We start from the raw sequence: 27,854 nt of genomic DNA, 5'->3' as shown, positions 1-27,854 counted from the left end.
AATATCCGATGTTGCATTACTCAAAAGAAACTCAAACAATGAGGTTAAGAAAGATTTACATTTGAAACAAATGGACAAAATGAAGTTGCATATATGTATGTAGTTTTCCTATTCAGCAAGATTACCTGTAAACTCTTAATCTACATTTAGAATACAAGAATCTAAGATTTTTACTACTCATAACACCCAGATTTATTGGTACAGATTTTATTGCACATGACCTAAAGTTGCTCTTTGAAGGAGCTGGGCAGTTTAGAAATGTAATGAATAAATAAAAATAAATAAATTTATGTGACAACTATAACAAAAGAGGGAAAGAGTAAGGATCAGCAAGAATTACAGTAGTACAGAAGTAAAACCTTGATTTAATGGACTAATAGGGTACCTATTAAAAGAGAAAGTTTATTAAATTTAAATGGAATTTAAAATATTTTACCCATGAGTAAAATAGGAATAAGACTTCATGCAGAAATGGTGAATGAGATTTTACAGAAGCACAGACACATGTTGTCCATTGCACCTGAAGTCTGCTAAATTGAAGTCTGTTAAATGGAGTTTACTTTAGGAGCAAAACCTTCTAAAGTAGTCGTCCTCTTCCTTTTCTGGGTTTCAAAGAAAGAGTTCGGTTCCTTGGTCAGTCTTCTTGAATCAAATGTGATGTCTTTTGTTCTTGTTGGTGTGCCCCCAAATCTTGCTATTCACTGCTTGTCTAATTAGAAACAGCTGACAAAAAGTTAAAAGGAGAAGAACAAATAAAATAAAAGAACTGGAAGTAGGAGCCAAAGAAGAATTGGGAAGAAAACAAACCTAGTGAGAATCACATTAGAGGCTATGCTGTTTGGCAAACTTGTACAAAAAATCTGCAGCCTTGAACAGTATAGTTAAGACAGCTGGAATGTGAGTGCTTCCGACTCACATGAGGTTGAGGTTCATATTTAATGAATCCAAATGATAGTTTATTTCTGTTTAAGAAGCCTCAAAGTTTCATGGCAAGTTATCAGGCCCAAGTCCAGCTAAAAAAAGATGAGATCCAATCAAATCAGCCTTTATTTGCTTCAATCTAATAAACAGAATCTTGCCAAACTAAAGCTATAATCTTCTAACCTTCTCAATATATGCAATAAGGGGTGTGGTTATCCTGAATCTCTTCCTCTCAGCCCCATCCAACGCAGTCTCTTGATTTGGGTCTCCTGGGAAACCTCTGAGTTGGCAAAGTCTTCCTCCTCTGCTACTGCAGGTGCACATTCCATCACACCCACATAGCGATCGCCTTTATATGAACAAGGTTTTTAATTTTATATATTTAATTAGGAAGTTCCTCTGTATCATTACAACAAAATTACAGCTACTGTCCGGATGGCATATATGGAACAAGTCAGACTGAGTAGACCTTTCAAAGACATTACTACTGTATATACTGTATATGGGGTGCTATTTCTGCTACATGCCTGCAGAAAGGGAATGAAACCTTGGGAGAGAGAGAGAGAGAATCAAACTGTCAGCTATAAAGTTTGTCACCAATAAAACCAGAAGTTCTGTGTTTCAATGCCACTGTATACAATAAATTGGCAATTCACACCCTGAAAGATAATAGAGAGTTGTGGATATATAGAAATGCTTTTATATCACCAACCTTATAATATGTAGAATATCAACAAATTCAAATTAGGGATGTATAAATTAGTTTCAGGAATTTCTATCAAGCCTAGAATTTTTCTGATGCATGACCCTTCATGCTTATTATATGTTTATAATTATATGTGGCAAATTCTTCCAATTTTTTTTAAAATCCCACTCCCCTAATTTTAGGACTTGGATTCATCTAATCAAACTAACACTTACACACCAAAAGCATGCAAATTAATTGCAGATTCTTGATTGACAGCCATGAGTGTGATTTTGGATAAGAATGCTTGATTCTCTGAATATTTACTCTGAATCTCTTTACTTATAGTCAGGGGTGGGATTCTACCGGTTCTGTCCACTTCTGTGTCTTCTATGTCTGCTGCTATTTTGGCCTACCCGCCCGCCCGGGCTCTTACCTGACTTTTATTTCCTGCTTTTTCAACCGCAGCTGCTTTGTGGGACACAGCTGTAGTTGAAAAAGCAGGGGAAAAGGGCTTTTCCAACCGCTGCACACTTGCACGCAGCACTGCTCAGCTGTCCAGGCAGCTCAGCAGGTCGTAAATAGCACTCGCGTGACTTGCGCATGCGATGCAGAGTGACAGAACCGGTAGTTATACTGGTCGGATCCCATCCCTGCTTATAGTAAAGCCTTCTGAATGCAATCCACGTTACTCTTAAGCTGGTTCTCAGAAGGTTTTTATCAGTATTCAAAGAAATGAAACACTCAGCTGTGAATACGTGAGATGTGATTCTGCCTTTGAGCTCTGGCAGTTGCAACATCTGCTTTGTAAGGCTGATAATGAGAGCTCACACTTAAATCACAGACATGGAAAGATTTTAAAAGATGTAAAAGGATTGTATTTCCAAAGCCGAGAGCTGAACAGACTCTTCTTCTCAGGGACCACCTCGGTTCAATCACAAATTCTTGTCCCATCAGGTCTGGCAGGAGGGGCATGCTTGGATTCTATTAGGCCCCCAAGAAGAGAGCCTTTTCTGTCATCGTCCTTGCCTTTTCAAGCATCACCTCTTGCACGTTAAATTGACTCCCAACCCTTCTAGCTTTCCGTATGGCCCTAAAAATGTCATTTTGCAACAGGCACAGGGATCTGGGAGCATGCTACTGCTTGTGCTATGGCTATATTGATGGATGCTGGACTGCCTCAGCCATGAATATGTAGTATGTTTTTTGAGTTATTTTTATTGTTCTTAAATTGCTCTGTTGTTTTGATGTTTTTATACTGTTTTTTAAGTTATACTGTTTTTTAAATTGTGGGCTGCAGAAAATCATCTATTTGAGATGGGAGGCTGTAGAAACTGAAATAATCAACCAGCAAACACTGGAGTTGAAGGACAAGTAAAAGAAGTTGGGGGAACTTGGGCTTTTCCATTTTTACCTGTCCCATTAGGTCAACATGGGCAGTCCAACTGAGGCTTTGGCTACAGAATGAGCAATGGAGACCTTAGATCAGGGTGGGAAACTATGTCCCCTTCATGACCTGTGGACTTTAACTCTCTGATGCTGGCTCAATAATTCTGGGAGTTGATGTCCACAGGTCATAAAGGGGACATAGTTACCCACCCCTAACTTAGACACTAATATTGCAGGATCCCAGAAGCATATGGCAGCCTGAGCCCCTGCTGTCTGGAATGACATTCCCACAGAGATCCATAATGTTCTCATCCTTAATGACTTTCCCAAAATTATTAAACACCTGGTTGTTTCCCCAAGCATTGCGATAAGAAGATTGTGGTTTGTTTTTGCTGCTTTTTGTTTTTGTTTTTGAGTTAGCCTTCTGGTCAGCTGTGTCTTTTTTAGTTTTTTTTTTCTTATTTTATTTGTAAGCCATCTAAAGTCATTGAGGAGTTAGATAGCCTCAAAATTGAACAATAAATATGTACTTTTTGATTAGGATTTCCAGGGGTTTTTTTTAACTAATAGATTTCATGACTGAAAAAAACTGTAAAACCCTGAGTGAACTCACATAAAGTTTTGAAGAACTGGGTTCTCTAGTGTAAAGAATTTTTCAACCTGATAATTCTCAGGATAAAATACTGATTCCCCCCCGGAACATTTCTGAGTACAAATGCTTTGCTTTCTTTTTAAATAAATTTATTTCATCCTTAACTAAGAAAAGTAGAGTTAAATTAGAATCACAATTATGGGCATGTTGATGGTTTTTTTTTTTCATTTTCAAATGTATGTTTTTATTTCGCAGTAGATACAGGATTAAGTTATATATAGATAGGGTGATTTTAGTTTGCATTAATTTGCTGGGTAATATCCCTGTAAAATTAAGAAGCTGGCAATTGATGCATTTTATATTTTAATGAGCGCCTACAAGACGTGTGTATTTTTCAAAAGCAAAAACAGAATTCATATTTTTAAAATTGTCCATTTTTAAAGACCTGTTGTTATTTTTTATTTGTATTTTTTGATATTTTTGTTGTTTAATGTTTAATGTTAATGTTGCTGTTTAATGACCTGTTGTTATTTTTTTTCCAGGTATATACATACAAACAGAGATCACTTACACACCAAAAAGTTACACCTATGCTGCCTACAAGCACAGATGGTCTGGAAGATATGGCAGCGCTGATAGATCTCCATGAGGGTGCAATCATGTATAATTTATTCCAGCGATATCAACAAGACAAAATCTATGTAAGTGCTTAGAAGAGCAGAATAAGACATTAATATTTTTCATGAAAGATCATGTTAATCTAGCACTAAGAAAATTTCCTTTCTAGGGTATATGATGTAAATATGGTGTAAGGTATATGGCAATTTGGTAGAAATGATTCCTTAATACTGTTGCTTACCCCAATAGATGAACAGCCATTTTAGGCTATTCAGATGGAGACATTTTGTCTAGCCTTATTTCTCAGTCTAGAATGGTGAAATTGTTTATTTTTATTTTTTTTAGTAATATGCTTACAAATCAGTTCATATTAATGCTAAAAACTAGGATTGTTATGTCGGTGAAAAGCAACAGGTGTTTTTTGTTTTTTTGTTTGGTTAGCCTCTACCCTGATATCCCCACTTCAAGAAGATGGAGTATAATTCTTTATTCAAAGATATGACTATAATTCTCAGATAATTCAACTAAAATTCCATTAATTTTGAATAGCACTTCTCCTCATTCAAGGTATTTCTTTCAAGCCCATTTGTACATGATGGTAGAATGCATCCTATGTTCAGATACTAGATCAGTACTGTTCTTGTTATTTGATGGTTAGATTTCCATAAACAATATTTGGATGCTATTCTGATATGTACTGTATTTTTTGCTTTATAAGATGCACTCCTCCTCTAAAAAGTGGGTGGAAATGTCTGTGCATCAGTGCTGGTCCTTTGGTAAATAGCAGCTGGGCCAGAACAGCAGGGTCCTTTTACAGTGCTGAATCCCGCCTCTTCTGTCTTTGTCATTGCCCACCTCTTCTGTCTCTTTTCCGCAGAGCAGGAGTCAATAGGCAGAGCTGGCACATGAGAGGACACCTATCTCTGGTCTTCTCAGGCTTTGCCTGATTCCCCCCCTGTTTTCCTCTTCTAAACCTAGGTGCGTCTTATGGTCGGATGTGTCTTATAGTACGAAAAATACGGTAATTCCTAGTCTTGAAAATATTAGATTTCCATAGACAATATTTGGATGCTACTCTGAAATAACAATAGCACTTAGACATATATACTGCTTTATAGTGCTTTATAGCCCTCCCTAAGCAGTTTACAGAGTCAGCATATTGCCCCCAAATATAAATTGCTAAGACTGTTATTTGAGATACTTCATCTAAAGTAAAGAAAGTTGTCTACATCATAAGGTAAAGACTGTAATTTTTTTGACATTCAAAAGCCTGGTTCCAAAATTAGATGTGCTAGCAGTATGGTGGTTACGTGGCTTGCTTTATCAAAGACAGTGTGTCTGAAAAGTACTGTAGAAGTTACTCTTTCATGAGATAGTTGCACTTTACACAGAAAATTTTTGGGGAAAGAGAACTTAAAACCACATAAGTACATATACGATATAGTTAAAAGGCAAGGGTAGTCTAATTATGGTGTTAAGAATTGGCTCAGAATGTATTTGTTTCCCACAGATTGCAGACTGTCAGCTGGTTTGGATAAATACAAGCTGAAATGAGGTCAAAACAGCATGAAAGAAAGTGATTGAAACAAGTTTATGCTAGAGCTAAAAATAAAAATGATTAATAAATTTTGGAAATGAACCTCTGTGATTCAAGCCAAAAGCATTGCCTTTTAGCACATATATTATTTTAGGCATAACTAAGAGGTTAATGAAGGTTTTACCACATGGAACAGTTTTATCAATGAGGAATTTTATCTCATTACTAATGTGATGAAAGAGTTCCCTCCTATTTGTGATAATTGATTTCTTTTTAGAGGTAATAATTTTAAGATAGCTTTGTTTTTAATGTGTGCCTACAGGTGAAACTCGAAAAATTAGAATATCATGCAAAAGTTCATATATTTCAGTAATACAACTTAAAAGGTGAAACTAATATATGAGATAGACTCATTACATGCAAAGCAAGATAGTTCAAGCCGTGATTTGTCATAATTGAGATGATCATGGCTTACAGCTCATGAAAACCCCAAATCCACAATCTCAGAAAATTAGCATATTGTGAAAAGGTTCAATATTCTAGGCTCAAAGTGTCCCACTCTAATCAGCTAATGAAGCCATAACACCTGCAAAGGGTTCCTGAGCCTTTAAATGGTCTCTCAGTCTGGTTCAGTGGGAAGCACAATGATGGGAAAGACTGCTGACCTGACAGTTGTACAGAAAACCATCATTGACACCCTCCATAAGGAGGGAAAGCCTCAAAAGGTAATTGCAAAAGAAGTTGGATGTTACCAAACTTTTGCATGATATTCTAATTTTTTGAGTTTCACCTGTAGTTCTCAATGCCTAAAAGAAAAATAGAGTTGAGCATTTAAAGTATGATTATAAGCAGATAACAGACCAAATGCTGCCACAGTTTGCATTTTGAACGAGATTTTTCCTATATACTATTTGTTTTGTCTAGTGGATATTCCTGAAGGAAAACTCAGGAAATAGGCAGAGAACCTAAGAAAAGATTTTAAGAGATATCAAGGCCTAAGTGTGATAGTAAAGGGATAGTTAAGAGAAGAAGAGATAGAAAAAAAGAAAGTGACCTAGATCAAAGGAAGAACAAATGGTAAACAATGCCCATTTTATTTCTCTATACATTCCTACTTTTTATGGCTGTTTTGTCCATTGCACTAATTTTATTTAAACATTCTAGGTAGTACTGTATTTGGATGATTTGTTTTATATCCCAGAACTAATGAAACTTGTTTTAGTATAGCATGTTTAGAATAATATATAGAACAGTTATCATCAACTTTAACTAGATCTCCATTTGCTTTATATCTTTGTTTTGGTTCAATACACTCTTCTAATAACACTTGATCCATCTAATTATGGAATGCTTTTCAATCTAGTTTTATTCTCAAGAGAGATCTTTCAGGGATCTAATGACTATATATTAATGATAAATTAAAGAATGAATTGTTTTATTCTCTTTTGGCTTCTAGCCAAATGCAAAAAAAGCATTGTAGACATTCCGACCTTTGTTATCTTAATCTGCTAAATTTTGTTTTAGAAGTATCCATATTCTAGATACTGGTTTTGGCATACTAATTCTGATTTACAAGTGAGCTTAAATCCATTTAATATTTTGGAAGCCATAATTAAATGTGGATGATGGGTGATTTACCTATGACAAAAGTAGAGGCTAGTCATCTCTCAGATATTCTGATCTTCCAAGGAATGAGAAACCACCAGGCATATATAGCGATTTTAGTCTATACTCATTAGAAACCACTATGTGTTTTTCTCCTGGTTGTCTCTGCTTTTTCTTTAGATCAAGATAATTTTGCAGATATAAATGATCAAGGGGTTTAAATATATGACCTGTATCCTTATTTCCCATGACTTCATTTAAAATCTTGTGTCTGTATGTGTGCCTCTGTGTGCGTGCATGTATGTTTCGTTTTAGTTTTTGCCATAAAAACACATTCTCTGGCTGCAAGAGGTGCCCATTCTTTCATTTCTCAGTTTTTAGATCTGAAAGTATCACAAACAAAAAATGGAAATAACTTAATAAAATACATGCAGAGCAGAAAATAAGTAAGATGAGTCTAGCTCAGCTTTCTCCAAACTTTCCAGCTTTGTGGACCAGTAGGGATGGTTCTGTGCAAGCGGTGGGTGAGCATGTACACTTGTAGCATCTCTATTTGCACTTGCCCAGTGCATGCACAAGTGCAGCTGTGTGTGCACACACACACACATTGCTTCTTCGGACCAGTTCTGAAGGTGCAAGGGTTGGGAATCCTGGTAGGCCGTATTGTGCAACAGTGCCCTATCTCTTGAAATTGAGAATACAACAATATTTGCTATTTAGTTGACTGTCATATATTTGCAGGTGTGTGTGCTGCATTTCACCAAAATGTTCAAATAAATTATAAAGACACTTTCTTGAAATCCATTCTGTGTTTCCTGTGAAAGGAGATTTTTTTTCTTGAACAGTATTAATTTAATTTGTTTATAGAGGAATATTTTTAATACGTTGCACCTGCCATTTGCATAGCATCTTGTTATGAGATCACAACACATGATTAAATGATTGGGGAGATTTCTATAACAAATGATGTAACTACTATAGGTAGAAGCTTCTATAAACGTATAATCATATGTTAACCTATTGCTTTTAAGAAAAAATGTTTGACCTCAAACATTTAACGTATAATTTAGGGAGAGAATTGGACTCTATCCCTTACAAATTAGGTAAACAAATTAAGCATAAGGAATACTGAGTGTTGGTAAATCAAAGATACTTTGCATGCATGCAACCATAGATTATGACTCACTGTAGGATATAAATGAAGAAACAGCCTATGAAGTGTTGGGCTGCCTTACATATTTTTTTGTACTAACTTGTGTTCAGGGGCTGACCTACTTGGCTCACAAAAAATATGAGCTTGCAAAATGGAAAGCAACAGAGTGAGACAAAGTCAAACATACTGTGTCTCAGATTACAATGTAATTTGTTTTATCAGTAACGATTGGGTCAAATTGCTAAAGATGGACCTTCTGTTCTCTGTATTCAGACACAGATTGCAGAAACTCAGAAACAAGACATTACTTTGAATTCCTATGCTATTCTGTGGGTTCCCTAAAGGAATCTGGCTGACCACTACTTTTATTTTTACATTAAAAAGCACACTCTTCAACAACACCATATAATAAACTGCCTTTGAAATTCCACATTTGGCATGTTGCTTCTCTATGTTTGCATGTGTGTGTCTAGGCACATACTTTTCCAAAAACACAAACTAGACTTGGGTATGTTGAATTAGTTGAATGGTACTTTGGGTTGTGGCCAAAATCCTGAACTGGATGGACCTTTCTTTATATCCATCCACTGGGTATTTTTGAAAAATGTTTTTTGATGATATGTATCTTTGCCAATATTAAAATAAAGTTTTTAGTGATTCAAAGTTATAGCCTCGCTACCTTTTGAATAGGTTTGGCATTTAAGAGGTTTTGAGAGTTTGTCTAAAACATAAGTTCTACAGAATTTGAAAAGTGAGGTAACTGTAAAGTTACATGAAGGGTCTGTAAGAAACAAAATTTAGTTAAACTGTTTGTGGTTTAATATTTGCAAACGTTCAACTGAATACATTTCTTAATGTTTAATTCAATGAGCTAAATGGAAATCATGTAGCTAAACATTTTATTTATTACAATACAATTTTGATTCTTTGGACTTCCATTCAATTATCCTCTCATGCAAATGAATAAACTTTAGATGCATGAAATCACTTATTATGGTATCAGGATTTGGTGGGCATTTTCCTCCCACAGATACACAAGACAACAGATAATTGGACCACAGATAACAAGGACTGCCTGTATCTAGATGCTGACATTTTCCCATTTATTTTTAATTTAAATATTTAAGTTTTAAAAAAAAACAATTTTTGGACAGGGAGCCTGACAAGAATCAATGAAGATGTTCACAGGCCTACCAGTGCCCACATCTTGCCTTTCCCAGCCCTTAGGCTTCTGCTGGAAAACATCTCAGAATAAGTTCTGGATTGTGCCTCACATCTTCTACTGCATTTTATAATCCTAGGCTGCCATTTTACCATATTTAACTTAAGAGTGAGCCATATTTAGTGAAAAGTTCTACATAGAATTGCTTTTACCAAACAATGTTAATTGTTTGTCTTTTTCAGTTGATGAAATCAAATTATCATCAGCCTTTGGGGATTTCCCCCCTTCAGAGTTGGGGATTTACTCTGCTTGTATATGCTAGGCCTTGTCAAGTCACCAAAATATCCCTCATTTTTTTTTCTTTCAGACTTACATTGGTTCCATTGTTGCCTCAGTTAACCCCTATAAGACTATCGCAGGTCTTTATGATCAGAGCACAATAGAACACTACAGCCGTCATCACCTGGGAGAGATTTCACCTCATATTTTTGCTATTGCTAATGAATGCTATCGCTGCCTATGGAAACGTCATGACAACCAGTGTGTTCTCATCAGGTATTTTGAATAATGAATTACTCCAGCTTTTGTTGCTGAATTGTGATTATATATGGAATTCTGCATTGTTGAATATGCTTAGTTCTTTTCTATAAGATCTCATTGAAAATGAAATACGTGAAGGTATAGCTTCATTACAGGATCCCAATCTCTTCTTGAAGACAAACATCTTCATATTTAATATATGTCATGTGGTCATTCAATAAAAACTATGTTTCTAGTTTTATATAGTTTATTTGGGTCAATTAACTTAGACTTCATTTCACTTTGAACACTTTGATTTTCTTATTGAGTCATGTCATGCTGTGCAGAAGATTAATTTGTCAACACTATTCATGAATAAGTACATTGATCAAAGAAAGACCTTTAAAAAACCTCATAAATAACAGCAGCAGTAATAAGGAAAATTCTTGAATGTACTGGTTGGTTTAATCTCCTTAATTCAGCTTGCTTATTTATTTTCTCTATTGTTTAACCTAACCTACACTTTTATTCAATGAGGATAAAATAGTATGTCACTAGATCCTAATGTTCAGTGGTTTTCTGAAGTATGACATTTCAGTTATTGTATTAATGAAATGTTGCACTTCAGTTCCCTACATGTGCTAGGACACATGACAGATCTTTATTTACTATCACTCATACTAGTAGCATGTCATGGATAGGGCTTTGGGAGAGCAGTTGATAGGGACAGTTGCCTTGGACTCCATGTTTTGAAGGGGTCTCATCTAAAAGAAGATTAATCAATTACAGTCTCAATAATTATTTCAGTGTTCTGGGTCTCCAGCAGGTCTTAATTTGCAGAACGCTCCTTCTCCTCCATGGGACTCCTCCCCAGTGTTCCCCAGTTTGGCTCAGCTTCGTAGGCAGTGCTTCTTGTTAATCCTTGGCTGAAACAGGAGAATTCTCTTTAAGGTTTGCAGATAGTCAATTGTTCCTTTCTTACCAACGTTGCCCTTGCCATCTGGCTGTTGGGGATCGCATTATCATGAAGTGCTCCTTGCGCTCCTAAGCGCATGGAGGCTTTGATTTCATTTCGTCCCCCAACTGCTAGCCCTACCCTTGCCATTACGATCGCTGAGCCTCTTTATCATTTAAACGGCGAGGCTTTTTTGCTCTCGCTCTCTCCTGAGTCGTATCGCAGTTTCTTTTTTCCCCGAAGAATGCTGTTTAGGGGTGGAGGTATAATTGCCTCGTTATTTCATCCCACCATGCTGGTTTAGCCCCAAGGGAAGGCTGTTGGAGCTTATCTCTTTTTCTCGGCGGGAGATTGCTGCTGGCGGGTGCGCCACAGATAACGTCTGGTCGCCTTTTTTTTTTATTGTAAAGGGACCGCGTGGCCGCGTTGAGTGCTAATTCAGTAGACTGTGTGAGGTAATCCTTATTCCGGATTGAAGGGGTTTTCTACACAAAATACCCCGAGGAATCATTACAACCTTGTTTCCAACATATTCGAGGCTTTTGTTAATTTATGTTGTTGGCTCAACCCTCAGAGTTCTCCCTATCCAGCGGCACAACAATGAGCACCTAGGCCAGCGTCCGCCTGTGCAGGGAAGCTGTTGAAGGCCTGTGAGTGATTATTTGGCCTGCTAGGCGTTCTCAATTTGGCTGATTGGGACATCCAAATTTGATATATATTTGCATACCCATACGCTCTGATAATATTAATCATACCAATATAATAATACTGGCAATTTCATAACAATAATAAATTATTTGTTGACATACAACTCAATTTTGAAGCAGATATTCATATTTAAAACAAAAAATGGGGGATTTCATTTCAGGACACCCTGTCCATTCTTGGCCAGGTCCCTGGGTGTGCCAACCGCCTACACAATATAGCATTAAATAACGAGCGTACTGGTCCTTCCACAATCAGAATGGCAGGGGGTAGTGGTTCACACTCCTCAACTTCAAGGGGCAAGTCCAAATCTCAACACAATCCTAAGCAAAAAAAAGGGACTTCTAAGGCATCAGAAAAGGATGCCAACAGGTGCCACAAGGCACTGGAAAAACAAATAGATAAGTGCACAAGGGAGGCACACAGGACCTCTCAAGCCTTCTCACCCCACAGTCCAGAGCTGTCCTCCTCTTTCCTCCCTCCTACCCCCTAGATCTCTCCCTCTCATCCAGGTGCAGCATGGCTCCCCTGAGTCAACAAGCCCAGTCAGCTCAATCACCAACCATGCAAAGAATACCCGAAGCGACATTCACACCAACGGCTGCCGGTCTTTGATAGGAACAATCTCTTCCAGACGATGTGAGAATGAAGACCTGGATGGAGATGGCTATGTGTCAGGGAATCGCAGCAGGCCTGCAACATGCAGTTCTGACCAGGGATCATCCCGTACCCGCTGAGTATGATTTGCAATCAGTTCGGTCATTGGCCAGGTCAGAGCTACACTATACCCAGGTACAGTGTCAAGGGGATATGCTCCTACAGGAGCCGCAGGATGAGGAGCAGGAGGACGAGGCGGAAGAGGTGGAACACATTGAGCACATGGACCAGAGTGAATCAGAATCAATGCATGATACTGACCCGGCCATGTCGGAAGCAGACCCCCTTAGAAAGGGGGATTTCTGAGATGAGGGCCTCGTTCCCAACCAACCTGTATTTACAGGGTTGTTCCGGCCACAACTTATCAAATCTCTATTGTTCAAGGCCAAAAATACTGCGCGACTGGACAAGCCACTCCAACTCAGACGAGGGACCAGAGGATCTCATTTTCACCCAACCTGTAGTTGAGGCAGATGTGACTCCAGTCCCTCACATGTTTGCAGACCTGGTACAGAAACAGTGGGCTTCTGCAGCACCCGGCCCCCACTGGTTACGACAGGAAATTCTTTAATTTGGCCCCAGATTTTTTAAAATTGTTGAATACTCCTGAGGTAAATGAACCCATTGTGAGATTAGCATCCTCGTCCTCCATTCCCAGTGAGGCGCTGGAGGCATTAAAGCCGGAGGACAAACAGGCCGAGCTAGGCCTACGCAGGGCCCATCAGTCTGATGCGTGGGCCATCAGAGCGGCCATGGCCGCTTCCTTCTTTACCCATTCTTCCCTTAGATGTCTCCGGCTATTACGGGAGCATGTCCCCAATTCCAACACTAGAGCACATCAAGACATTGCAAAGCTTATAACAGCCACCGAATTCTCAGCTGACACAACCTTTCATGCAGTTAAGTTTTCAGCCAGAGCCATCACTTCACATGTCACAGCACGACGCTTGCTATGGTTAAAGAATTGGCAAGCGGATATTAAACATAAATGCAAGTTCGCTTCACCTCCTCTAGTGGGAGACAGACTGTTTGGCCCTTCCCTCAATCGGCTACTCATTGAGACTCGAAACAAAAAGAAAATTTTACCCTCCCTTTTTTGGAAGTCAGACCCTAGAAACCCTCACTCCTTTTGGAGGGGATCCTTTCAGCCCTTTTATCAGGGACCGTTCCCAACCAAATACCAGAGACCCCCACCTTTCCGACCAGGGCAACAGCCAGAGAGGTCAGACTTTGGGGATAGGAACAGAAGGGGTGGCCAACCCAAGAAATCCTTCCGAGGAGCAGAAAATAGATTTTTCTGGCGTCCAAGATAACCCCATGGACCCGGCTCACATTGGTGGCCACCTTAAATTATTTGGGGACCAATGGGACTCCTCAACGTCTGATTCCTGGGTCAGAGACACGATCAGATTCGGCCTCGCACTGGAGTTTCAGTCCGCCCCCCCAAACTTCTTTATGTCGTGCCTTCTTTCCAGAGATCTGGTTAAACGAAATCTTATGGAAACAGCTATTCAGCACCTACTGGACATACGAGCCATCCAACCAGTAGCTACCGACCAACGAGGGCAAGTTTTCTATTCACATCTTTTCATTGTTCCCAAAAGTTCAGGGGGGGTGGAGAGCAATCTTGGATTTGAAACGCCTTAATCAATTTTTAGTATGTTGCAAATTTAAAATGCACACCCTACAATCTATCTTACTTGGTATCAGAAAAGGCGACGTCCTTACATCTATAGTTCTGATGGAGGCGTACGTACATATTCCAATTTGGCCTTCACACTATAAATTTTTATGATTCTGTTATAATAATCTCCATTTTGAATATGTGGCTCTTCCCTTCGGACTAGCCTCTGCCCCCAGGACCTTCACAAAGGTTCTCGTAGCCCTTGCTGCTCATCTCTGGGGTGTCCCCATAGGACTGCAGTGTTACCTCGATGGTATCTTAATTTTGTCATCTTCTGTTCATCAATCAGTCATAGATACTCAGACCACATTACACTCCCTACAACAACATGGGTTCTCAATAAATTGGAAAAAGAATCATTTAAGACCTTTGACTCGATTAATCCATCTGGGGGCAGTCATAGATACAGTGGAAGGCAAAGTTTTCCTGTCACCAGATAGACAAAACAGCATTCATCAATTAGTTAAGGAGGTCAGGGTTCATAGGAGGGTGTCCCCAGCTGATCTATCAAAATTGTTAGGCAAGATGATCTCATGTATATCTATTATTTCTTGGGCCCGGCTCCACACTAGATCCCTCCAGTGGTTCCTGCTCCCGTACCAGCGATCAGACCGAAGCAACTCCAAATACAAGGTCAAAGTTCCATCACAGGTCCTCATATCTCTCCTCTGGTGGACCAGACCAGCCATAAACAAAGGTTGCCTATTCAAAAAGCCCCACAGATTTAACATCACCACCGATGCCAGCCTGATTGGTTGGGGAGCTCACTTTCAATTGCTCACAGCCCAAAGCCGCTGGTCCTCCATAGAACGATCGCGCAGCATAAACTGGCTGGAGCTTCGAGCAGTACATCTGGCTCTCCGCAACTTCCTTCCACAGGTACGCAACCAACACATATTAATATTGACTGACAACGTAACCATGAAAGCTCACATAAACAAACAGGGGGGAACTCAGTCGAAACACCTCATGAGAGAAGCGGAGTGTTTGTGTTATTGGGCAGAGAACAACCTGATTTCCATCAGAGCAGAACACATTTCAGGACTTTCGAATACACAGGCAGATTGGCTAAGCAGGGCCATGATAGATCCATCAGAGTGGCGCCTCCATCCGACCCTCTTTCAAAAGGCGGCCAGGACATTTGGGCAGCCAGTAGTAGACCTGTTCGCTTCCCCCCTCAACGCTCAGCTCCCAAGATTTCTTTCCAGATACCCCTCACACGAAGCGGCGAATTTCAATTCGCTCTATTGCCGTTGGCCCTGGGGCTTCTGTATGCATTTCCGTCACTTCCACTGATCCCCAAGGTCATCCAGAAACTGCTCGTCGAGAGGGCGGAACTGCTTCTGGTAGCTCCCTACTGGCCCAGACAGGGTCTTGTTAACCCAAGGTCCCCTTCAACATCCAGACCCTCAATGGTTGCACCTGACCATCTGGAGGTTGAGCAGAGTCGTCTGAAGAGCAAAAAGTTTTCCAACAGAGTTATCGCCACCATCTAATCTGCCAGATGCCCCTCAACTCGCATCTACAATGCCATGTGGTCCAGTTTCTGTAAATGGTGTACCAAGTCTCAAATTGATCCCATTTGTCCATCTGTGGCTCAGATCCTAGAGTTCTTACAAGAGGGGCTTGACAGGGGATTATCACCTAATAGGTTGAAAAGACAAGTGGCGAGCTTGTCGTCAGTCGTCACTTATGAAGGTCTCCTATCTCTTTCCCATCATCCACGCATACAGTGTTTCCTTCAAGGAGCCACAAACTTACGCCCACCAACGATTCACCATTATCCCACTTGGGACCTTAACAATGTCCTTCTTGCACTTACTAAGTGACCTTTCGAGCCTTTGCAATCATCAAGTCTCCAATTTCTGACTTATGAAGTAGTTTTTCCTTGTAGCGATCACTTCCACTCATCGTATTTCGGAACTGGCAGCCTTGTCGATAAGACAAGATCTTTGCGTCTTCCATTCCGACAGGGTTGTCCTTTGTCCCGATCCTACGTTCATACCCAAAGTTAATTCAGCCTTTCACAGGGCACAAGAACTGATTCCTAATTTTTGTCCCTGGCCATCCCAAGGGCTAGGACAACAATGGCATCAGCTGGACGTGAGGTGAGCGTTACGAATATATATTCACCGCACAGCCTCTTTTAGAAAAACGGAGGCTTTATTTGTGTCTTTTCAGCCCAACAATCAGGGATGCAAGGTCTCATCCTCCACAATAGGCTGTTGGCTACAGGCTGCAATAGCGAAAACGTATCAGACTTCAGGTGCCCAGGGGCATAACAGCTCATTCAACAAGGAGCGCCGCAACATCGGCAGCATGGGCCACGCAGGCACCAATCACTGGCATCTGTCATGCCGCAACCTGGGCCTCTCCATTGCCATTCATTAGGCATTACAAAATAGATGTGTTTTTATCTGCTGAAGCCTCCTTTGGCAGGAGAGTTCTGCAATGGGTCCACAGGGACCAGGAGGGGATTCCAGGCCAGACGGAGTCCCTCCCGTAGGACAGGCCAAGCTTTGGTATGTCCCACTACTGGATGCTCTGAGCAGCTCGTGGGAGAAAGGGCGTTGGTACTTACCTGACACGCCCGTTCTCCTTGAGCTTCAAAGAGCATCCAGCCCCACCCTCTTCCGTCTGGTGGGATCCTGTTTCGGCCACTGAATTTTTACAGTATTAAGGGTACAGTATTAAGGGTGAGGGTGTTTGTTTCTCTCATCTTCGCCAAAACTGGGAAACTCTGGGGAGGAGTCCCATGGAGGAGGAGGAGTGTTCCTCAAATTAAGCCCAGCCTGGATAAGCAGAGACTGAAGCACCTCCCACTACTGGATTCTCTTTGCAGCTCAAGGAGAACAGGCATGTCAGGTAAGGACCAATGCCCTTTCTCTGTATGTGAATGCCACATGAACCTATATATAAAAGATTGGGGCTTTGATAGTGTGGTTGTACCCATCGTGGTTTTTGAAATCCTTCTTCTGTAGAGTCCTTGCCTCAAAGTCTTAACATACCGTATCTTCTTTGATAGGATTACTTGGGAGGCAATGATAGCTCCAGGATCTCATTTGTATCATTATTCGTATTAATGTTTCAAATGAGTTAAATTGGATATGTTTAAGTGTTTGTACGTTTAAAATACTATACTACTTTTTACTGTTTTTCCAGGGCAGCTTATAATAAGCATATTCAAATGCCTGTGGGGATGAAAAGAATCTCAACTGGTTCTGAAAAGGCAATTCAGTTGCCCTGAGGGGGTGGGGTGGGGAGGCAATTCTAAAGCTGGGAGATTTTCATGAGAAAGGCCACCTCCTGAGTAGACACTGAGCAAGATAACCCAAAGTGATATCACCTGTCTTCTGTCTATCACATTTAAATATCATTCATCTTACTATCCAAATACAGGTACAGGTACAAAACCCTAAGAAGACTTGTTCCCTTTAGATAATGTAGTCCCAAACTGTAAAAGCTTTTAAAGCAACTTGAGCTATTACTAGAAACTTTCTAGTTTTTTTATCTTAATTTTACCATCCCTATCATATATATTCAACTGTACCTCTCATCATTATTAGCAGCTCGGCCTGTTCTTTATAAAGATTGATTTTTCAAAAACTGCTGTGAATTGGGATGAAAAGGCACCTATCTGTTGATGATAGTTAGAGATTAAATGCTAATTGTTATGGTTTTTATTTTTTAATGACTGATTTAAATGTAGGCAGGTTGCTGCAGAGTATAGGCAAAAGCAGAAGACTGATATTGTTGCCAGAGAAAGTTGGGTGTGTTGAAACTGTCAAATGCATCTTTCCAGGGAGAGCAGAAAATCTTTTCAACAGTAGCCCAATTTTTGGCACCAGCTAATAAAACCTACCATGTTGTCTTATTAGTGATTTTTTTTATTCCACATTCAGTAGGGACTGTATATCATGATTGTTTTCTTTAGGTTCAGGGCAAACAATAAAGGTGATTGAGTATGTACTGCATTCTTAGCTGTCACACATCTGAACTGGTATTGCCAGTGTTATTGATTGACTCCATTTCTGACTGAGCCAATTTCTGCTATAGCTAGAAAGAATCACTACCTCAATTGTCTACAATGTTTTGAACCCATTTTACAAAAGATTTTGAAAGCTTAGGAACAAAAAAAAGCTTCGTATGGCTTGCAAATTAGTGGATAAAAGGCTTTTGGGCAGAAATTTGTTCTAGGGGCTATGACTTTTCTAGGCTATTTAAAAATGAAAGAGATAATAAAACAGTGATTTGAAAATGTTGATGTTCAAATTTTGCAGGACTTGTTTCCAAACAGAAATACAATATCTGATCCTGATCAGAGTTGCATAGCACACTGGCTATTTTATAGCTACAAATGAGGAGTTTCTGTTTAATATCATTTATTCTATACCATGATATTATTGGTTGTTGTACTATACTTGTTCTCCAGAGTTGCAGTTACAATAAATTATTTGGTTGGTTGGTTGATTATAGTTATACAGTATGTTAGTATAATTATTTTGTTTGTGTGGGTTATAGAAATCATAGCTATGTATTTGGTGCATTGCTCATTAAAGACAGCAAACCCCCTCTAGTGGACCTGCTTGTAATTTATCATTTTATTGCAGATCATACTGAAATTAGACCATGCTCTAATGACTATATAATTATAATGAGTTATTGGATTGTTTTTAATTGAATTTTATTCAACTAAAGTATGAGGAGTGTAGTCCTAGGATTTATTGCTGTGTGGTATCTATTGTGTTACTGAAACAATATATACAGTTGGGCAATATCTTTATGAGGACCAACTGAAATGCCATAAAAATGTAATAGCTATTTCCTTCTTTGGGATTTTTCATCAGAACATATGGTGTAAATGGGAAAGTTTCTCTGCACTCTTTAATAACTTCAGCAAAAGGTGTTATTTTCATTGACTTTCAAAAACACATATAAAAGACATATAAAACTAGGTTTCCTCAGGATTTAGGCCACTACCATTGCCTTTACATCACCCTCTCTCCTCATACACAACTGATATATTTACAACATAAAGGTGATTGATATTTGATATGCTTCATGCTTCACTTAACTCATTGGGAGGAAGGAGAGAAGGTGACATTCTGGAAGGGATAAAATGCAAGGAGTGTTTGTATATATGTGTGACGGTGTCGGTAACTGATATTCCTATTAGCCTGGTGCCATATTTGATACAGGTTTTGCCTTATCCTTGTACATAGTCAGTGCCCCTTGCAGTTGCTCATAATGATTGCTGTTAACGAACAAGGCAGGTGATATAAGTAAAATAATTCAGATTTTTTTAAAATTCCGAAACAGCTAAGATTTAGGGGAATGTTGTAGCAGGAAGAAATAACTTACCGGTGAAGTGATCATACCCAAAGTATAGCATATTTCTGTTATTTGATTTTTTTGCCTCTAGCTATGCTTTGAAAACTTTCTAACACTCCTGTTTTCCAACAAAAGCATAAGGAAAACTTCATTTCGGACAAGAATCAACTGTTCATGGGAAGATTTAGTATGCCATATCAAAATAAAAATGTTAATATGATGACTTCGCTGATTATTAGAACCTTACAGAAAAGTCAAGCCCAAGGATTTATGTGTGAAGTTTATTTGAAACACACTGCTTTTTTCTGTTGGTTGTGAAGCACGTTGCTATTTAGAAATCAGGTTTTCAAAATATTGGAGTTAAAGGTTCCCATGGTGAGTACAACAATGCCGTGTTTCTCACAAAGTAAGGCCGGGCCTTATTTTTTTTTTTGACCCCTGAAAAAACGGCTAGGCTGTCTTTTCGGGGGTGACTTAATTTCCTCCCCCACCTAGAGCGGCCCATATGCACGTACCTCACCGTGAGGCCGCTTCTATTGGCCAATGAAAGCTCCCCGAAGGCAGAGTCCCCAGCTGCTTCGGGGCGTGGTGTGGCTGCCTGTGTCCCCTCACCATTAGGTAGTCTCTTTCAGGCGATGGAAGCTCCCCAAGTGCAGTCACCAGCCACTTTGATCAGCCGGTAGAAGCGGCCTCGGGATGAGTGCACACACACACACTCCCCTCGCAGCGAGGTCGCTTCTATCAGCCGACAAAAGCTCCCTAAAGGCAAAGTTCCCAGCTGCTTCAGGGCAAGGCGAGGCTGCCCATGTCCCCTCGCCTTTAGGCAGTGTCTTTCGGGCGATGGAAACTCCCCAAGTGCAGTCACCAGCCACTTCGATCGGCCGGTAGAAGCGGCCTCGGGGTGAGCGCACATACACACACTCCCCTCGCTCCAAGGCCGCTTCTACCGGCCAATTGAAGTGGCTGGTGACTGCACTTGGGGAGCTTTCATCACCCAAATGGACTGCCTAAAGGTGAGGGGACACGGGCAGCCTCGCCTCGCCCTGAAGCAGCTGGGGACTCTGCCTTCAGGGAGCTTCTATCAGTTATCGGGGTATTTAGCCTAGGCTACCTGCAGGGCACTGCTAAAGGCAAGTTTTCTTCCCCTCCCGCCCTTCCCCCCCATTTCTCTTCACCTTGTGTAGTTCTAATGAATGATGTGAGAAATGGCAGGGAAATGCATGGTTTAAATAGGCCTAAATTTTGGGGGCGGGACTTAATTTCATCTCATGCCTAGAAATCATACTGGGCCTTCCTATTGGTGGAGGCCGTATTGTTGGAGAAACACGGTATATAATAACTTAGCCAAAGGGTGACGAGAACAACATATCAGCATTAGGATGTGATATACCATTGCTCCCTTGCATCTGCAGCCAGCAGTAGTACCAGTAGGGTGCATGATCTGGTTGCTTATCTTAGGAATATTTGCTGGTGTACATTGTTTTCCTTGTTTCCTTTTGTGGTGCCATGCATCTCTCATTGATAGTTCAGGACAGGGGTCCCCAAACTTGGCAACTTTAAGACTTGTGGACTTCTATGCTATGCTGGCTGGAAAATTCTGGGAGTTGAAGTGCATAAGTCTTAAAGTTGCCAAGTTTGGAGACCTCTGGTTTAAGGACCATTGTTTAGGATAAGGGCAGTTGTTAAAACCAGATGTGAACTTACAATGCAGATTGTCCTTGACTTACTGTAAACACATTTTCTTAGCATAAACAGTGTAAAAACTATATAAAAGCTTGTAGAAATGGCACAGATGTTCACTGCTCCCAGGTCGAAAGCCTTTTCCGTACGAAAATACTCATCTACATCCATCAAATGTCCATCTTTTCACAAGGTATTTGGTCTGACTAACTGTAGCTTGTTTTCTTTTTTGTCTTCCAGTGGTGAAAGTGGTGCCGGTAAAACAGAGAGCACTAAGTTGATTCTCAAGTTTTTGTCTGCCGTAAGCCAACATTCTCTGGAACTCTCTTGTATGGAGAAAATAGCTAGTGTTGAACAAGCAATTTTGGAGAGCAGGTATATATGTGCTGTGGCATTTTCATAAGGAAAACAACAAACAAGACTTATGGAAGGAAGTTATTTCACAATAAGCTTGCCTGCTTGCTGATAGAATACAAAACTCTTAGTAGTATCAGGGATGAGTAGTTAAACTTATATCATCTAACTCCATATAATATCCTATAAGGCAGGGCTGTCAAACTTGTGGCCTGTGGGCCGGACGCGTCACACGCTGGCCATGCCCACACCCAGTTTAACAAAGGGGGGGGGGAAGTTGTGATACATCATGTGATACCACCATGACAACACTAGTTTGACACCCCTACTATAAGGGGATTTCCTAAGCAGTGGGCAAACAAGGACATTAACTGAGCCTCTCTTAGATTTTTATATATAGTTGGTAGAGTTGTTGATAGGCTGGATCATAGAGAAAGCTAGGGAATTCCAGAAGAACATCTACTTCTGCTTCATTGACTATGCTAAAGCCTTTGATTGTGTGGATCACACCAAATTGTGACAAGTTCTTAAAGAGATGGAAGTATCAGACCCGGAACCACTGATTGATTCAAAATTGGGGAAGGAATCAGGCAAGGCTGTATACTGTCACCCTGCCTATTTAACTTATATGCAGAGCACATCATGAGAAAGGCAAGGCTAGATGAATCAAAAGTTGGAATTAAGATTGCCGAGAGAAATATTAATACCTCAGATATGCAGATGATGCCACTCTAATGGCAGAAAGTGAAGAGGAATTAAAGAGCCTCTTGATGGAAGAAGGAGAGTGCAAAAGTTGGCTTGAAACTCAACATTAAGAAAACTAAGATCATGGCAACTGGCCTTCTCAATTCCTAGAAAATAGATGGGGAAGAAATGGCGGTAGTGATAGATTTTATTTTCCTGGGCTTCAAGATCATTGCAGATGGGGACTGCAGCCAAGAAATTAAAAGATTCTTGCTACTTGGGAGGAAAGCTATGACAAATCTAGACAGCATACTAAAAAGCAGAGACAACACCCTGCTACAAAAGTGCGCATAGTCAAGGCTATTGTTTTCCCATTTGCAATGTATGGCTGTGAAAGTTGGACCATAAGAAAGGCTGAGCGCCAAAGAATTGAGGTCTTTGAATGATGGTGCTGGAGAAGAGTCCTGCACATTCCTTGGTCTGCAAGGCAATCAAACTGGTCAATCCTTGAGGAGATCAACCCTGACTGCTTTTTAGAAGGCCAGAACCTGAAGATGAAACTCAAATACTTTGGCCACCTAATGAGAAGGAAGGACTCAGTGGAGAAGAGCCTAATGCTGGGGAAGATTGAGGGTAAAAGAAGAAGGGGATGATAGAGAAGGAGATGGTTGGATGGAGTCACTGAAGCAGTAGGCATGAGCTTAAATGGACTCCGAAGGATGGTAAAGGACAGGAAGGCCTGGAGGAACATTATCCATGGTGTCACGATGGGTCGGACACAACTTCACAACAACAACAAAAGAGTTGTTGATAATTTATTAAATTAGAATTTGTGTGTGCTCTTTAAAGTTTATTTTCTCAGTACAAGTATTTTTAACTTAGGTAAAAGCTACATGTTGACATAATACTTTATGTATTTTTCTGTTTCCTTGAAAATATATCTTTCAAAGATTGATGTGGTATATCATAAAGTATTCAGTAAGGTGATTTCATGGCAGCAGCCAGCTATCATTGATCAAACTATGTTTCATGCAATTTAGCAAGGCAAGAAAAGATACCCTTTCCACTCAAGCTTGAATTGGCTTGCCCTATTAATTCCCAGTTGTCAATCTATTGTTGAATTTTTTATTTTTTTATTTTATTTGGTTTGTCAATTGCTTACAAGATAATAGGTATAAGTAAAAACATAGTTATAGATACATATAAGAAAAATAAAAGAAAGAATAGGACACGGACGGTAGGCACATTGGTGCGCTTATGCATGTCCCCTACATATCTCTTAGGAAAGGGGTGAGGTCAATAGTAGAAAGTCTAAGGTTAAAGTTTTTGGGGTTTGGGGAAAAAAACCACAGAATCAGGAAGAGTATTCCAGACATTGACCACTCTGTTGCTGAAGCCGTATTTCCTGCAATCAAGCTTGGTGCGATTAACCTTGAGTTTGTATCTATTGTTTGCTCTTGTATTGTTATGATTGAAGCTGAAGTATTCATTGACAGGTAGGACATTGCAATGTATGATTTTATATACTAATATCAGACCAAAGACGGCGTAGTTCTAGGTTTTCTGGGTCTAGAATTTCAAGTCTAGTGGCATAAGGTATTCTGCAACGAGTAGAGCAGTGGAGAACTCTTCTTGTAAAATATTTCTGGACTTTCTCAACTGTGTTAATATCAGATACATAATGTGGGTTCCAGACTGATGAGCTGTATTTGAGTATTGGTCTAGCAAATGTTTTGTATGCTCTAGTTAGTAGTGTAATATTACCAGAGAAAAAGCTTCGTAAGATTAGGTTAACAACTCTTAATGCCTTTTTGGCTATGTAGTTACAGTGGGCTCTAGCACTTAGATCATTAGAGATGAGTACTCCAAAGTCCTTGACAGAGTTTGGATCATCAACAAGGTCTTGACTATTCAGCCTGTATTTTATTTTCTGATTTTTTTTGCCAATATGTAAGACAGAGCATTTGTTTGTTGAGATTTGAAGTTGCCATTTGTTTGACCATTCTGATACATAGTCAAGGTCTTTGTGAAGGGTAGCAGTATTGTCTGTGGTGTTGAATAGCTTTACATCCTCAGCAAAGAGGAGGCAGTTGCTCTGAATATGATCACAGAGGTCATTTATGTAGAGTATGAAGAGAGTTGGTCCTAGAACACTGCCTTGGGAGACACCACTGTTGATAGGTACAGAATTGGATAGGATGCTCCCAGTTTTGACCATTTGTTGTCTGTTTGACAGGAATGCTTCTATCCAGTTATGCAGGTGTCCAGAGATACCATAAGATTTTAGTTTTAGGAGCAGTTTGTCGTGTACTACTGAATCAAAGGCTTTACAGAAGTCTATGTAGACTATGCATCTATTGCTTTGCCCTAATTGAGTTGTATAGTCCATAAGTTTTTGCAGTGTAAGAGTTTCAGATTGCAGGATAGTTTTTTTCTGAAACCAAATTGTTTATTAGAGAGTAGGTTGTTTGTCTCTAAGTGGAAGACGATGGATTGGTTAATAATTGATTCCATGACTTTATAGGTGATGCAGCATAAAGAGCTTGGTCTGTAATTTTCAACTAGGCTGGGGGTCTCCCTTTTTGAAGATGGGGATGACCGTGACTTGTGACCATAGTTTTGGCAAGGAGCTGGTCCTGAAAGATTTTTCAAAGATTATGCTTAGAGGTTCGGCTATGGCAGTGGATAGCTTTTTTAAGAAGTAGGCACATATTCCGTCCGATCCAATAGATAGAGATGGTTTTAGATTGTGTAGTGTATTTTCAACATTGTCTTCTGTAAAATCGATATGTATTAGATCATTGTGGTTGTTTGTGGCTCGACTAGGAAATACTAGGAAATCCATTGCTGTTTACAAATACTGAGCCAAAGAATGTGTTAAAGAGGTTGGCTTTAATGGTGTCATCATTGTAGTCTTTACCATTAGGTCTTTTCAGGGTTGGGATGGACCTTGAGTCTTTTAGTTTGTTGTTTACAAAATTGTAGAAAGCACGGGTGGAATTGGTGGGTAGAAGGTTTTCCTCTTGTTTAATGTGATAATTGGTGCATTCGGTCCTTATCTGGTGGCATAAATTTTTGTATCGGCTTTTGAAGTTGGCAATGTGACCTGATTTGTTTTTCCGCCAAAGTGATCTCTTTTTGGATTGAAGCTTCCTTATTGTTATGGGTAATTTTTTTTTTCTGGTTTTGGGAGTTGTTAATAGAACATAATTATCTGAATTAAAGTGGGTCATTCCAAGCAAAGGTCAGAAAGGCAATGCAAAGACACTTTCAGACTTGCAAGATTCTGTCAGTGTAACCATACAGTAAAGTAGAACTAGTCCTTCTGGATGAGCTTCTTGCCTATATTTGTTTATTTATTTATAAATCAAATTTAGAGAATGTCCATTTCACAGAGAGACTTCTTGTCTGGACTATTTTGTACACTGACACCCCAACAAGTTCCCCCCTGCTTCTCCCTCCCTCTTCTGGTATATTATTCTTTCAAGGAATATTTAAAAATGTACTAGATGTTCATGACTTGTTTGAGATGACTTGATGCATTTTATACTGTGAATAGACCTTTTAAAAACATTAGTGTTACAATATTTCCATCAATAAGATTTATTATAATTTTTATGGGACTAATAAACACTTAGTAACTTTGTCTTTTTTTTTTACTGCAGCCCAATTATGGAAGCATTTGGCAATGCAAAGACTGTTTACAACAACAACTCTAGTCGCTTTGGGAAATTTGTTCAGCTGAACTTCTGTCAGGAAGGCAATATTCAGGGAGGAAAAATTGTAGACTGTATCCTGTATTTTCTGTACCTTGTAATTGTTGTACGAGCTCTCTCTCTCTCTCTCTCTCTCTCTCTCTCTCTCTCTCTCTCTCTCTCTCTCCCTCTCTCTCTCTGTGTGTGTGTGTCTACAGATATGTTAGACAACTTGTATGTTTTACTTTATTCCAAAATTGTTCATTAGAATATTAGAACCTCTGAAAATCCTCTTCTCTTTCTCTCATGGTTTAATGTAGGAAGCTGTCTTGACAAAATATTAGAAAATGTACATTTTTATCTTTTTTATCACTCATTTCTGTTAATCTTCAAAGTAAAACTGTTCAAACTTAATATTAGGTAGCAACTTTTGCCTAGGAAAAGCTAAAATACAGCTCTATATTCAGCTTTATAAATCAAGAAGATAATCCACTCAATTCTATTGTGCAGTGTGTCAGCTAATGAGTGATTAATCTGAGCCAGGTTTGCTCTAATTAATCCTAGATATGTTTCCCCTTTTCAGTCTGTGTTGGTCCTGCTGCCTGGCTCAGCAGGAAAATATTCTATTAGGAACATATTATTTTCTAGTAGTACTCCTTAGTATAAAAGTAACTAATCCTTTTAAAGTGGATATATTTTCCTGGGTTTTTTAAATATTGCCAGAAAGATTGATAGTATTCTACTAATTCTTCATAGCAAAAAAAGATACATGTGAGAGAAAGAAAAAGAGAGTTTTACATATTATATCGGGATCTGTTTCTTGTGTAATTTACTTAATTCTTTTACAAATATATTTCATCACCAGACATGGAGCTCAGCTGCCAATAAAATGATAGTAATTAATATTTATATACAATAAATGAACTTTTTAAATTAAAGGAAACTAATACAATTGAACATTCTTCTGACTAAACATTCTAACAAAAATAATATATACATTACAAGTTCAACTGAACCATTTTGTTCCTTGACCTATTCACTTGATGCCTCATAAAGATTTATTAGAAAAGGTAATTTTTTAGTTTTTGTTTTTCTAATATTTTGAATTATTTAAAAATGTAAAGGATTTTGCTGAATATATTTCTAAATATTTTGTCTCATAGAATCGAGTAGTAAGGCAAAATCCAGGAGAGAGAAATTATCACATATTCTATGCCCTGCTGGCAGGGATTGAGGGAGAAAAGAAAGGTGGGACTCAGTTTTATATTTAAACAATGGCTCTTTCCAAAAGAAATTACTGATTTTCAAAAAACATGCTTTCTTCAAGTGATGATAACAATCATGAAAATTTGAACTTTTTCCTGCCTGTGCTATAAATCCTGTTAAACATGAGAAGCTGAATCATGAGGGAGTAGCAACAGGACAGATAATTTTCTGAATAGAGTAGAAATAGTATAGCAAGTAGCTTTTTTTGTAAAGTGGGAGACAGGAGAATATGCTAGTGTACTTATGTTCTCCAGATAACTTTCTACTAAGACATTGAGTGCCAAGGTCCATAACATATATAACACATAACAAGTCCATAAGCACATTGTTACTTGATGAGCAACCCATTTTAATCTATTTTCATACTTCAGGTGCTGTTATAAAGCATCATTAAAAATAATTGAAACCAATTTTGAAGTACATACACACATCATAATCAGGTTCTCCAGGCTTTAGGAGATTAATGCCAAGATATTGATTAGGATTTGTACAGATATTTCACCCCTGACCCAGCATGTCCTCTTCAATGCAGCAATTCCAGCAATATTAGGGGTGGGTGTCTCTGTAGGAGTTGTTGTGTATAGCAGTTGTCTCTCTGGGTAGTGGATCATATCCAGCTCAGCAAGCAGGCAAGGCAAACCAATCACAATTAGAGACAACAC

At 39.3% G+C, this 27,854-nt stretch overlaps 1 protein-coding gene across 2 annotated transcripts in view; it reads left to right on the top strand.

The window, feature by feature from the left end:
• Positions 1 to 27,854, top strand: part of MYO10 (myosin X) — a 157,159-nt gene that overhangs the window by 55,828 nt on the left and 73,477 nt on the right. Inside the window, exons 3-8 of one of the 2 annotated variants that reach the window (XM_087930719.1) lie at positions 4,130 to 4,288; positions 10,030 to 10,217; positions 21,434 to 21,568; positions 25,897 to 26,021; positions 26,983 to 26,996; positions 27,090 to 27,174. In XM_087930719.1, coding sequence (XP_087786845.1) covers positions 4,130 to 4,288; positions 10,030 to 10,217; positions 21,434 to 21,568; positions 25,897 to 26,021; positions 26,983 to 26,996; positions 27,090 to 27,174 — 706 coding nt within the window. Of the gene's footprint in view, positions 1 to 4,129; positions 4,289 to 10,029; positions 10,218 to 21,433; positions 21,569 to 25,896; positions 26,022 to 26,982; positions 26,997 to 27,074; positions 27,175 to 27,854 lie in introns of those variants that run through there. The other variant, XM_087930718.1, reaches the window with a different exon arrangement.

This window comes from Pseudonaja textilis, chromosome 3 (genome assembly GCF_049901715.1).
Source record: "Pseudonaja textilis isolate UNSWEBS1 chromosome 3, rPseTex1.2, whole genome shotgun sequence".
NCBI classification, from domain to species: Eukaryota; Metazoa; Chordata; class Lepidosauria; order Squamata; family Elapidae; genus Pseudonaja; species Pseudonaja textilis.
This window is presented reverse-complemented; position numbering and strand designations above follow the sequence as displayed.